The 14,126-nt window shown below is 36.2% G+C and overlaps 2 protein-coding genes across 3 annotated transcripts; one reads left to right on the plus strand and one right to left on the minus strand.

The window, feature by feature from the left end:
• Positions 1-1,503: 1,503 nt before the first annotated feature.
• LOC112174355 (3-hydroxyisobutyryl-CoA hydrolase 1) lies at positions 1,504-9,809 on the plus strand. 2 transcript variants are annotated; one of them, XM_040512800.1, is made up of 15 exons: positions 1,504-1,698; positions 1,855-1,941; positions 2,086-2,169; positions 3,644-3,712; positions 5,047-5,110; positions 5,343-5,422; positions 5,516-5,599; positions 5,807-5,891; positions 6,283-6,368; positions 7,053-7,174; positions 7,644-7,704; positions 7,890-7,988; positions 8,849-8,950; positions 9,040-9,081; positions 9,352-9,809. In XM_040512800.1, exons 3-15 carry the CDS (start codon positions 2,167-2,169, stop codon positions 9,487-9,489), a joined length of 1,035 nt encoding a protein of 344 aa, XP_040368734.1. In that variant the 5' UTR covers positions 1,504-1,698; positions 1,855-1,941; positions 2,086-2,166; the 3' UTR covers positions 9,490-9,809. The 2 variants fall into 2 exon arrangements, with proteins under 2 accessions (XP_040368734.1, XP_024167869.1); XM_024312101.2 differs by lacking the exon at positions 1,855-1,941 and having other exon boundaries at positions 1,505-1,698.
• A 2,413-nt stretch (positions 9,810-12,222) lies between these two features.
• On the minus strand, positions 12,223-13,473 carry LOC112175762 (E3 ubiquitin-protein ligase PUB23). Its single transcript, XM_024313502.2, has one exon. The coding sequence runs from the start codon at positions 13,471-13,473 to the stop codon at positions 12,223-12,225; it is 1,251 nt and encodes a 416-aa protein (XP_024169270.1).
• Between the last annotated feature and the right edge of the window lie 653 nt (positions 13,474-14,126).

Below are 14,126 nucleotides of genomic sequence, written 5' to 3' on the forward strand. Positions count from 1 at the left end.
TCTGCAAGGACATTTTCCAAATACGCCACCTTGTGAGTGCGGCACTATTGCAGCTTGTGGTGGATGATTTGGTTAAGGCCTCCATGATTGAGGAGGCCAGCAAAGGAACTTGTCAAACTTGGGAACACTAATAACTGCATACGTTTTAATCTGAAGTTGACTTCAAATGAATAGAGCATTTCGTTTCTTTCTGCTACCTTCTTTTGTATGCATGTTGAATTCCATTTTAGTTTTGAAGCACAAAAATGTAAGGTAAACATGAAACTCTTTTCAAGTGAGAGTTCGATCATTTTTCAGTTTTTATTTTTGTTAGTTTCAAAAAAAAAAATCAATTTCTTTTCCATTCTGATCACTATCTGACAGTTTCATAGAGACGGTTAGAAGAAAAAGAAGCTATATTGGCAGAAACTTTGAAAAAAAAAATATTGTTAGAATTATTCAACAACATCATCACATGAATGTAAATAATGACATTGGGAGTCTTTTTTTTTTTGGAAGTTAGGCTAAGAGACATTTCTAATACCAAAATTTGGTATCACATTATATTGACATTTTGTTCACCATTGCAGTCACACACAAAAGTGGTTTTGTTGTCTGCTTGACCATTGACACTTTATTTATCGTTTAAATATATGCTTACAATAGCCAATACCATACCGACCTGTAAAGTAAACATGTTGCCCTTACTTGAAATTTTATTGATTCTCTAATCAGATTTGTGACCCTTTGTGGGCAAATAAGCCTCTTATAAGCACTTTCGAGATATGTGATTGCAACAAAAATTATAAAGATGAAACGATTAGTCAATACTCAATACCGTACACCTTATCTACAAAACATGTTTCCTTTAACTCGAAATTCCATTGATAAATATGAAGAAATACACTAAGTCAATATCATACTCATAACAAAAAATAATTAGACTAAGCATAGTCAAATTACATAATAAGAAAAGCAAAATTTAGGAATAGCAAAAATATCTTTACCATAAGATAAAGCTAAGAAAGCAGATACTTTAGACAACCAATGCACCCCCAAAATGGGAGGTGCCAAAATTGGCTAAAAGGTCTGTTACAACATTACCTTTGAAAGACACGAGAAAGTCGAAACCACATACAACATGTCTGATAAATACTTTGCTCTTGGTAGTTTTGAACCTCTAAAGAATGACCCCACAAGATTTCAAAAATTATAAACTAATAGAATATAATCTATCTCTAATCAAATGAAATGTCAATTCTCAAGCAAAGCAATCCAAATAGCTTATGATATTCCTAGAATTTAGTATCAATAGCGCTAATAAGTAATAACATTTCAAAAAATGTATTATCACAAGATTTTAACAATAAAATGAAAGTGAAAATTGGTGATTAATGTAAGTGGCTAAATTATGTTTCCAATTGTTTTTTTGTTTTTTGTGTGCAAATTTCTTGTTAAGTTGCTGATAAAGAAAGTACACATGTCAAATACTCAGTGGGGGGGACGCATAGAGAGGTGATACGAAGGAACAGAGGATCCTTCTTCCAAAGGTATATATAGAAATGAGTAGCAGAGTGAAGCGTCGACGGTAATTCATTCCAGCTTCTCCAAAACTCTGCGTGCTATTTCCTCTGACCAATTCAATACAATCGATTTCGGGTGCATTCCAGAGCAGCCATGGCTTCTCTCAACTCAACCCGACGCGACGACGACGATTCGGTACAACAGTTTTCTGAATTTGCGTAGAATTTCGACTACATATGTGTGTGTGTATTTGCTACTGTTGTCAATTAGCGCATGATATGAAGCTTCTGTTGTAACTCAATCCCTACTATTATTATTATTATGATCCGTTTGGTTTTTTCATTTCACCAGAAAAAAAGAAGAAGAAGCTAATTTGGTGTTTCGCTGCTTTTAATCATTGAATTTCCACGTTTTGGTAACTTAATTCGGCTAGAGTAGGTTAGGTTTTGTGAGGTTTCGGGTTATTTAGTACTTTTTTACTTCCAATGGTTACCGAGTAATTTAGCAATTTGCCATCTGCGCTGTATTGGACTATTGTGTTTGGTTTCTGAGGCTTGTAGTTTGTTCTTTGTTTTCTGATAGGTGGTTTTGGTACGAGAGGATTTCTTTGCGAGGACGTTGACATTGAACAGGCCTCGGCAACTGAATGCCCTTAACTTTGAAATGGTATTGCCCAGTGACACCCGTTACTTTACAACTGTGCTTTCTTGAATCAATCTCTGGGTTATGAAATTACAATGTCGTTGCTTTGCTTATTCTTGTGTCCGTCGTCATAGTTTTTATGTTGTGTTCTTTTATACATGGCTTCACGTTATAACTTTCTTGAACTGTATCTATTATCTTATCAAAACATAAAAGGACATTAGTCATTTAAAAGATATGAGCATACACTTTATTGGGATTTAGGATAATAAGCAAGTTTAGGGATGAAGTTTACAAAGGAGTATATGGAATTCTTCAAAAGCCACAACCAACAGAAAATAGTCCCATGTATGTAACTTTTGCTTCTTTCTCCTTCTCGAAATGTTCTCCTATTCCTTCTTTTTCCATATTGTCCAAAACCTACACCCAACACTGTGACCTGCTTAAGTTTAAAGAGACCGAGCGGTCTACTCAGATGGCCAAGATATCACCATATGAATAAACATTTTATACCTTCTGGTCGCATAAATAACAACAAATGGGGATGCATCAGATCATTTTTGAAGATTAATGATTATCAACACCAAGGAGGGTTTATCTGAATTCTCAGGCCCATATGCTCCCATCTGGTTTGGGGTACCTAATGAAGCTATTCGCTAAAGTTTCCTGTCTCCTACGGATCGTGGGGTTCAGCAGGAGTCCCACCTTCAATTCCCTTCAGCAATGTTGGTTTTGGGGGATTTCTGGAATATAAGAAACATATATCATCAATTTCAACGACCTTTATTTGCAGTGGTCTGTGTAAATTAGATAAGTTTTGGTAGCGAGTATAGGGTTAGATGTGCACCATGTGAAGTGAGGAAGAAAGGGAAATCTGCTCCTTCAACTTAACAATTTAAGTGATTTTACAGAAAACATGTGCCGTTGAAGGCATATTTGTGTTTACTTTCACCAGTTGTTAGTAGGTTATCACACTCCAATAATTTAATGTTTACAGAACAGTTAAACTTTTGAGGATCCAGTGAATACTTTCCATCACTTTATCAGTAGGGTTTATCTTCCCACTCCAAAAAATGTTTACAGAACAGTTGGACTTTTGAGGATCAAGTGAATACAGTCCGTCGCTTTATCAGTAGGGCTTATCTGCCCACCTGTTATGTGCTGTTGAAGAGTTTCTAATTTGTTAAGATTTTACTCATTGTGTTTCAGGTTAAATTGTCTTCTCATATAAGAAAAATGAATCTTGATGATTCCAGATAGAAATAATGTTGAGATGAAATGATATTTGTTGAAGCATGATTTATCGTGAGTCTTTTATTTTCTGTATCATATTTTCTTTTTTGTTTCGCATAATTTTAGATGATTAGGCCAATTTGCTTTTTTCGAGGAAGGAAAAGATTTTGGAGCTTGGTAGTGCTGTGCTGGAATATTGGGTTATTTGGTTGGAGACAATAATTTAGTTGCTTTTTCTTCCTTGTTTCTTTTCTTTGTCATGTAGATTTCTCGACTGTTGGAACTTTTCCTTGCATATGAGGAGGATGCTAATGTCAAGTTGGTGATTCTCAAGGTACTCTACTTCCATGTGCTAGTTTCATTTATAATTTTAAACTGCTTCGGTTCAGAGGTTCAGATTAAAATAAACTGTATGAAAGAGAAACAAAAAAGTTTGTTAAAAATCATTTCTATTCTGAAATACTAGAAATAATTAGTTAATCTTTCGTTGGGGTATTTGATGGCTTTTATTATTCTTTCTGAAAGATCTGTGTTTTGTGCCCAGATTTACTGTTACTTGCATTTCAAGCTTCTTATATGTTTTGTGTTAGTAGATGAATATTCAAGTCCTTGATTTGATATCGGTAACCCACTTCAAAAATGTAAGATCAGCTAAGTTAAGAGTCTAGTGGGCGCGATCCGAAACAAAGGTAATATAAGAATAATGGGAAAGCACATTTTATACGATTTGCAGCCCCCAGAGAAATTGAACAGGAGGTGAAAGATTGAGCACAGGAGAAAGCCCATCCTTTTTTTATTTGTCGGCTTTGGTTACTGTGGTTTTTAGGGACTATTCCATCTCTTCTATTATGACAAATCTGTTAGCTGTTGTGAAGTAAGGCTTCTATAATGACTTCTTGTGTTTTCTGGTTGCTAGTCTTTGTGTTTCATTCTCAGCTTTAGCCCTTGGATACTTATCCACTCCTGTTGTTGTTCCCTCTCTCTCTCTCTCTCTCTCTGTTTTTTCCTTTAAAAAAAATAAAATATAAAAGATCATTTTTTCTTATTATTAGTTTCAAATCTTCACTAGATCACCGCTGAACATGAACTTTTGCAATACCAAACCACTATTACAACCCTATCATTTTTTCAACTCAACGGAACAATTCTCTGTCATGTACTCCAATCTTCACTGAAAGAGATATCCAACAGTATTACCATATGCAGGCCCTTGACTGGGTTGAGTTAAAATGACTAAACTTGACTTCAAAGTTCAAGGTTGGGTCATCAGAACGTAAGCAATTTATTTCTGGAAAGTTGCAACTTTGTTCCCTTGGTGAGGTTGGTGACTTACATATACTTGTTCCTGAAGTCTCTGTGTCACCTCCCAAGATGGAGCTCGGAAACTGTATCCACTAATGTCAATTAGGTTGTTGTGGGTCATTCCAGAGTCGTGACTACAGATTTAAGCTACTTTGTGATATCATAAGGCACAACGTTTCAAGTCTCTGTACACAGTGGCAGTGCCAGAATGCCACGAAGTTTTTAATTGCACTAAACCATGTTTTAGTTTGGCATATAATATATTCTGGAAGATGCAGATGTTGTGTTTTCATCAACTATATGTTTTAAATGAAATAATAATTGAATGTGCATAATCATGTATGCCATCTGTTTTTATGTTTCTAGGGGAAAGGAAGAGCATTTTGTGCTGGTGGTGATGTAGCGGCTGTGGTTCGTGATATTAATGAAGGCAGGACTTCTTTATTATCTCTGGTTTTTCTTTCTTACAAAAAAATAAATTGCATATACGTTCGTAATCTACTCAGTCTTAACAAAAACTAATAAGCTACCTCAGTTGGGGTGCAAGTGTCAAGTTTTCAACTCTTGTAGCTACCCCTTTCATTGGGAAGCTGCTGAGTCATATGAAAGTGTTGAGTGCTGGTTTATCTGATACTAGTGAGTTGCCGATTTGTGTTACATAGGAAATTGGAGATTAGGTGCAATTTTTTTTCGAAAGGAGTTTACCTTGAACTACTTAATGGCAACATACAGTAAACCACAGGTGATCTAGTTCACTTAGTATAGTTTTAATCAATTTTTCTATGACCTTTGGTATCAAAGTTATTCTTACTGCTGGCCTGAATTTTCATTGAAGGTTTCAATTCTGAATGGAATTGTCATGGGAGGTGGGGCTGGTGCTTCCATCCATGGTAGATTCCGTGTTGCAACTGAGAATTCAGTAGGTTTATTACTTAACCTCCTATTTGAAATTATGAAGTTTTACTGCTTATTCTTCAGTGCTATTGTGGGATGCAATTCAGGATTTACACCTAGAAATATATTTAGATTGTTTGCCATATTTTTTAAAGGCAACTAGAAGGCCGAGTCATTCTGTCTTTCTAGTTGCTGGCTCTAATCCCTTGTATTTCTTATTATGGTCTTTCAGGTTTTCGCAATGCCAGAAACAGCTCTGGGACTTTTTCCAGATGTAGGTGCCTCTTATTATTTGTCCAGGCTTCCTGGATTCTTTGGTAATGCTTGTTATATCTATGGTTTTACATACTTGTGCTCTCAAAGAATTCACTTTCTTGGTTTAGACTGGAGAGCTGCTGTTGTTTAGTTTCTTACAGTTTCTGGTTGGTAGATGTTTGTCTGTTTTGCTTGGGTTGCTTGGTTTTTCCTCTGTAAATTTCCAACTTTAGTGGATTCCTTATCTACTCTGTACATTCTTCTTTCTCTTACCTATTTCTAGTAAGATAATTGATTATCAAATACAGTCATTTGACACAAAGTTACTACCAATTACTACTGCTTAGTTTCTCATTTTAGACTCCAAATTTGGCGACTAAATAACGCAGCATCTGTGTTATTTGTGGTAGTTGCTGTGATATCCTATTCATTCCCCTTTGCAATACATTGCAGGAGAATATGTTGGTCTTACAGGTGCCAGATTGGATGGTGCTGAAATGCTTGCTTGTGGTCTTGCAACTCACTTTGTTCCCTCAACGGTATGCCGCGAACTATTATTATTGGGTTTTATCTATACCAATAATGCAAGATAACTAGTTGGTTAAGGACTAATGCTGGTTGATTACTCTGTATTGTAACAAGTATCAGCAGGGATTTTGCTTCCTTCTGAGACTTATGCATATCATTCTGTAGCTTTTTGTATCCTAATGTTGTTGCAGAATTGCAATATGAGTCTAAACGTGGCTTTATTCACTAAGAAGTCTTTAGTGAATATTTTCTTATGCTTGCTTTAATTTTATATCAATATGTGATACTTCAGGGTTTAGAATATACATAGGCAGTTAGATTTAGAATATATGGACAGATAATCATAAAAAAAACAACTTATGCTCTATTTAATTGATAATGTCAACACCCGCTGATGTACAAAATGTAGATGATGTCTGTGTACAATTCCACATGTAGGAGGTCCTATGAGGTTCAAAAGTAGATGAATGTTAAGCTACATTCATAAATAGTATCCTAATATATCTGCCTTATATCTCTTTTTCATGCAAGATTTTAGTCCAATACTTTAACTCACAATAACCTGATAATCATTTATATATTAATTTCGTGTTGAACTTTCATTTAACTATCTGAATAAGTGATTGATTTCCCATCAGATATCTGAAGCTACTTAGTTGTTTTGAGTAATTCTTTTGTGTTTCATTGATCAACAGAGGCTGTCCTCTCTTGAAGCAGATCTATGCAAAGTTGATTCAAGTGAGTTTGCAACAATTCAAGCTATTTTGGATCAATACTCGCAGCATCCAGCTCTAAAAGAGAAAAGTGCTTATTACCGGTTAGTTTTTCTTTTCGATCACTTCTTTTGGGGTTTGTTTCTGTACTCGTTGTACTGTATTTCAATTGCACTGGTGGCTCAAAACTTTTATCTTATTAAAGTTGCTGTTCTGCACAACTTCTATTTTGGATACAGTATAATTGCCAATGGAACACACACGTTTATATAGCCATTCTTACAGCTGTAGCAAAGCACACAAACCTTGGACACTTGCTTTGTTTCTAAAAGCCACAGTATGCTTAACATTAGTATTTGCAGCATATTTCTACGTATCCTAAAATTGATAGTTTGTCGTGTACATTAAGGAGAGTAACTACTTCTAAGTGCCACTGTTTCAGGTTTAATAAATCCATTGCATATTCATGAAACAACAAGTCTTTTAGTTCAGTCAGGTCCATTGTTTTATGATGAAAGGACTGTTTACTCTTAAGAAGTTGTGAATCTACTTGTTCTTCAAATCTTGGTACAGGATGGATGTTATTGACAAGTGCTTTTCTAGAAGAACAGTGGAAGAAATTTTATCTGCCCTCGTAAGTAGATGTTTCAGAATTTAAAATACTGATAGTATTAGTTTGATATTCTGTGGTTCTGTATCTTTTGTAACTTTGTTACTTCTTTGTCTTTCTACTTGAGTAGTTTTCTTTCTAGTGTTTTCTATTTGGTCATAGATAAAATGTTGACAATCTGCTTTGACGATGCCTTGCTTGCTATTAAGGAGGAGGAGGCTGCAAAGAGGGCAAATGATTGGTTATCGACAACAATTCAATCTCTAAAAAAGGCATCACCAATGAGTTTGAAGATTTCTTTGAGATCAGTATGTTTCAAGCAAGCTTTATGTTTACACTTGATTTGTTCACTATCAAAATGATATAATTAGTTTGTGTTTAAAGCATTTATGACACAACTGCAATTCCTAAATTTCGAAAGTTTATTGGTAGCCTAGAAGACAATCTCTACTGCTATGACATCTTCCGCTGAAGAAAGGGGATGTTTTTGTTTTGATTTTCTTGCATACTAAGCACAAGGCATCTGGTATTGGGTTGCATAAATTCATTCTAAAAATATGCGAGTACTGCATGGAATTGTAGTAATTGTATAACAAGAGTAATTCATGACTCATCTTCTGATTGTAGAACTGTTGATGGCCAATTTTTTGTACAAAGTGATCATATTTCAAACCAGAATGCAAATTAATTGGTCAACCATGTATGTATATATTGGGGATCCACCCTGGTTTAATCTCTTTAAGGGTCTACATTAACATATGAAACACTTTAGGGAAAAATAGTTTATATAAAAAATTAGGTATATCTATCTAGTCTTCTTGTCAGAAAATGAGTTACCTCATTCCATAAAATGCATCCTACTAATATTAGTTTAACTTCCATTGGTTAGATGACACTAGACCCTAAAAGCATGACCACCCACCTTGCAAACCAATAGAGAAGTGGGGAATGGGTATTGGAGGTTTTGGACTAGGATCTCTTGCAACCAAAGCTTTAATACCATGTTAGACAGCCATATGAGCACCAGAAACTTATAATGAGCAAGTAGCCAACAACTTAAATCATGATAACACCATTATATACTAATTGTTGAGGACAGCTAGTAAGAAGCTTTCATGAATCTTGCCAAATTTTTGGCTGGACATTAATAGTTTTATTGCAATTTTAGATTAGAGAAGGAAGGCTTCAGGGAGTTGGTCAATGCCTTGTTCGTGAATATAGAATGGTTTCTCATGTTCTGCGAGGAGAAGTCAGCAAGGATTTCAGAGAGGTTCAGTTTACTGACACATATTTTTTTTGTTTTCTTTTCCTGAATTATTATATTTCTTTGTATGACTTTAACCTTGCTTCTAATTGCAGGGTTGCAGAGCTATATTGTTGGACAAGGATAGGAACCCAAAGGTAGGAATGACTTACCCACATGCAATCCCTTAAATTGCAAAATTTAGATCCCTTAGTGGAATATATATAAGTGGAGATACATGTGTGTGAGTGTGGGTGCACGATACCCTACACATTACCAGATTGTCTTAGTAGGAGAATAACATCCTTAGTATTTGTGTGCGCGCATGTATACATACATCGATATTTGAAATATATATTTGTTATATATATTCTACAACCTGGACATTAATTTGTGTTTGGTTTCCTCCTCTTTGGTCTTTCAATTAGTGGGAGCCTTCTAAATTGGAGCTTATCAATGATCATATGGTTGAGCAGTACTTCTCTAAGTTGGATGATGAAGAATGGGAAGAGTTAAAGCTCCCCGCAAGATTCAACTTGCCTGTAACTGCCATTGCAAAGCTTTGAGTATTTGGCACACTCGACCATTATAACTTGCAGCCTATTTAGTTTCTGTTCTGGCGTCAGCAGGCACGTATACAAACACCACTTTAATTCATGTTACTAAATACCAATATCATGTATTCTGCCATGTACTAGATGGTTCTTGTATCGGCAACATTATATTTTCTGTCTCATGGCTGCTAGTCTAGGTGAAATAAATTCCCGGTTCAGTTGAATTCTAAGCATATAAAATGCACACTCGCACACTATCACAGTTGATGATCTTCATGTTCTCATGCCCTGTATAAATACAAAAGCTTTTATCCTAGAGTTTTCCAGATAAAGGAACATGGGGACTTGGTACTTACTGGTAGAGTGATTGACAGAGAACTATAGTTGAAATTTATATTTTGTTATAAAATATTGTGTTTGGAATTTGGAAGAGGGGTAAGGTGACGAAAGTTCATCATGTTGACCCACGGATTTGTCAAGGCTGGTGTTTGCTTGGGATTATTTGTGCCAGTGATTACACGCTGAGGGAATGGTTGGCCAGTTATGGGGGAAGGTCTGGATGTGATTGCGGTCATCTTACTCCACATTGCATGTGTTGGACCTGATGGAAGACTTCTATATGCGACGTTTATAAATGCTGGAAGAAAGGGTTTCGAACTTGAAACTTCATTCGACATTGTGGAGACAGTTGCAGTTAGACCGATGGCTAATAAATTTTGATGCCTTTGTCAACGTGTGGAGAGAAATCGAACGTGACACCTCATTTAACGTTGTGAAGAGATAGAACTACGAGTAGACGGGAGTGTATTCCATGCACCGTCAGTGCATGGGTACATGCAATATGAATGAATGTAATTTTTTTGATATTAAAATATATAAAGGAGTGTATTAGATGAGTGGCTGTCGGTGCATACAATCCTCTCCACGATTAGACCAATAACGAATTGGTCTGTGACGGTTTCAATACATGAATATTTCACTACTTGCCCCCCAATTAATGTGGACGGGTTTCTTCTGCAGAACAACTAACAGCTTTTGTCGATCGAGAATAGCATTGTGCAAAGCTGCTCGTTGCTCTGTCTATTTAATACTAAAGCAGGCGCAGCTGCTGCTTGTATTGGATGGCCAGTTCAAATAGAAACTTCTTCTACATATTGACTGATTTTTCTTGTTAATACAAGAAAAGACATAGAAAGCTGGGTTATATGTATTCAATAACTATTGAGTATTGACTAATTTTATAGATGGAAGTGTACCACCACGAAGAACAGGCTGAACAGCAATGCTAAAATTGAAAAAACGTGCACTCATGCATCTGTATGAGTTTAACTTGGCTTAAAAAAATCTACATGTATCGTATTACGAATGCATTCTATATAGTTCATCTTCAGAAAGAAAGAAAGAGAGAGAGAGAGAAAAAAGAAGAGAAAACCCTTTTATAGTTAATCTACTCTGAAAAAGGTGAGGTGAGACCGAACAAATAAAACTCATAATCAAGCTGGTAGGTTATCTGGTCAGACCTGCAAGAGTTCAACTAAATTATAGCATTCACATATAGTAATAAGTACGTCAAACAAAACTTTGAAATATACAAATAGAGAACAGATATGCATGCTAGCTAGCTCCACTATCTTCTGAACCATAAACCATAAACCATGAACCACCATAAACGATCATTGAACAAATAGGAGAAATGCCCTTTCATGTACGCCATAAACCATAAACCATGAACCACCATAAACGATCATTGAACAAGTAGGAGAAATGCCCTTTCATGTACGTAATTTTCAAAATTCACATAGTGCCATACATACATGCAAATCAAAAAACTGAGTCATCCTCTTCATTAATAGAATGTACGTGATTTGGTAGTTAGCTACTTTGTAGTTTGTTACCCACCCTTATTTGCACTGAGTCCTGTTCATATACTCGATGAATTGATATTCAGTTGTGCTCTACTATGATCAGATTTAGATTCAACGGTGCATAATAGCGAAGAAATAAGTAAATTCCAACTACCTTGTTATTCTCCGGCCACCCTTTCAACGACAGTTGAACACAATTAAGTAGAATTATCACTGAGTAGGTGAACAAGATTGTTTAGTAGGCAACTCTTCTAACTCGAGGGTTTAAGAGCATGTCTAGTACGCTTTCACCAAAGTGAACAAACCTAAAAAACTGCACTCCACCGGATAGTTAAGATCTCACTCATGTACGTAACCAATCATTTTAATACTTGCTGCTTCAGACTATGGATCAATTACATACAATTTACAACACCAACTACGTACTTCACGGTTCGGTTTCTTATTGCGCATTTCAAAGTTAAATTTTTTTTATAGAGTTCAAAAATGACCAGTAAACGCTGTAAATTAAAGAGCGTTCAGTAGCCATCTAACCATCGCTTTGAAGAATACATATATAAAGAGCTAGCCCTAGATGAACAAATACTGAGCACTACACAGAGAGTAGAGGAAAAAAAATTTAAAATGAAGAGTTAGAATATGGATGGGTCTAATACGCTAATCTAGAAATTTGCTTGGTAAAATAAGTTTGGAAGCAAATCTAGAAGCACATGCTTACATGTGATCAACACAATCAAAATATATTTAAATCATCAGAAATGGTAGAATGTTTCCAACACCAGTTACCAGTTCAAACTTGTCCAGAAAATTGTCTACTGCTTGCCGCACCTGAAAATTTAGTACAATAATTGACAAAAGAAAAAAGAAAAAAATCCTAAACTTAGCAATGTTCATTCACACATCCCAAGTAGCCCTTCAAATCAGAAGGGTAGCAAGGGTACCGTTTCCATGAATTTCCATGCATCTTGAAGATCTTCACAACCTTATCCTTCGTCGAAGACCTGCCATCCATATGCAACAGTGCAAGAAGCTTCTTCACCGATCCATAGATCAACATTTCCTCCAATACCTTCTCTGTCGGGTGAAAATTACAAACCAACCACATGATCTTCACCCCAATCTTGGTGGCAACATTGGAAACGTGCATCATCTTCTTCGAAATCGCTACAATGCCCATGCCATGTTCCACCAAGGCCTGCCTCCCCTCAGCACATTCACACAGGAACTTGATCACTTGCAACATTTTCTCACATCTGGATCTGCTGGACTCTTGCAATAGCTCTATTAGGACACAAACAGCTCCTGCTTCAATTGCTCTCAGCTTGTTTTTCTTTGACGCTCTCAAAATTTCTATCAGAACTTCCAAGGCACATGAGCTTGCTTTGCTACATATTTCGTCCGAAACAAGCTCCAACAAGGATTTGAAGAAATCTATTCCTTGATCTTGTATCACAAAGTTCCAGTCGTAATTGGTTTTTGCCATCTTCTTGAATATGGTAATGGTGTGAAGGCGTGCTTCAGCACTCCCGCGCTGAAGCATGATTGTCATTGATCTGGTGGAATCTTGTCTTGACAACAACTTAAAAGTGTTACCTTCTTCTTCCGAGATGGGAAGTTGGTGAAGAATACAAAGAGCCTCCTCGCAAGCCCGAAATGTTATGAAATCCGAGTTCTCTGTGAGGATTTGATCAAGTATTTGAACAAGAACTTCCACTCCATTAGAACTAATGAAGTCATTTCTCGTCTCTTCACCCATGTCAATAATGGAACGAAGTTTCTTTAAGGAACTGACCTTGAATGGGGATGACATGATTGTGCTGAGAAGTGCTTTAATCTCCTCATGTTTATCCGAATGCGAATTCAATAACTCACATGACGAAGATGAAGATGATTTCGAGTCCCCTTGGTTTTGCCATGCAAGAATGAGCCTCTTGAGGGTGTGATTTGGTATGGTGTCGAAATTTGAGATTCTTTGCATTGTGGCCGGGCATGTTTTCTTCTTGTATGTGAAGAACCATTTCTCGATGTTGACACGTTCGTAAGTGACGCCGGTGGAGATGGTAACAGGGTCCTTCATGAGATCCATGGAAATGGGGCATCTGAAATGGTATGGAGGAAAATCCATTGCCATGGATTTGAAACTGAGAAACTGAAGGGATGGCGAGTTGGGTGAGGAGTTGATTGTGCAGTTAACATCAAGATGTCCAAGACTTTATACCATCAAAGCAATTTCATAAAAAGAAAGAGGCAGGAGGGTGTGGAAAGTCCAAAAAAAGGAAAAAATCAAAGTCAAATAATATGGATGCAATCTGGTATAGCTGTATGAAACCAACAAGAAACCCCAGGAACCTTTCTTTGTTTTGATTTTACTTTTTATTTCATATTTTAAAGTCTAAGCCTCTTGCTAGTGGCTGCCACAGTCTACTATATATAGTTGAGGTGTATTTCCATTTGACCCCAAATGTCTGTGTCCTTTTGCATTTTTATCCAAAACTTTAATAATTATGAAATATGCAGGGCTGGAAGAACAGTTAATTTCCTGGTAAGTAACAACATGGGAATGAGTTACTGATACATGAATCTTTCTCTTTAGGCTAGGAATCACTGAAATTAAAACAAAAGGAAACCTTTTCTGTCTTTTTGCATACAGGGAAATAAATAATTTGTTAATTACCATATTATTTTGTACCAAGTATATATATATTGACCGCAGCATGGGTGAGTTGGTTAGTTCCTTTTTGTCCTTTGTAATTGAACCAAGTCACAAGAATTTGGTGCTTCACA

The sequence above is a fragment of the Rosa chinensis genome, chromosome 1 (genome assembly GCF_002994745.2).
Source record: "Rosa chinensis cultivar Old Blush chromosome 1, RchiOBHm-V2, whole genome shotgun sequence".
Lineage (NCBI taxonomy): Eukaryota > Viridiplantae > Streptophyta > Magnoliopsida > Rosales > Rosaceae > Rosa > Rosa chinensis.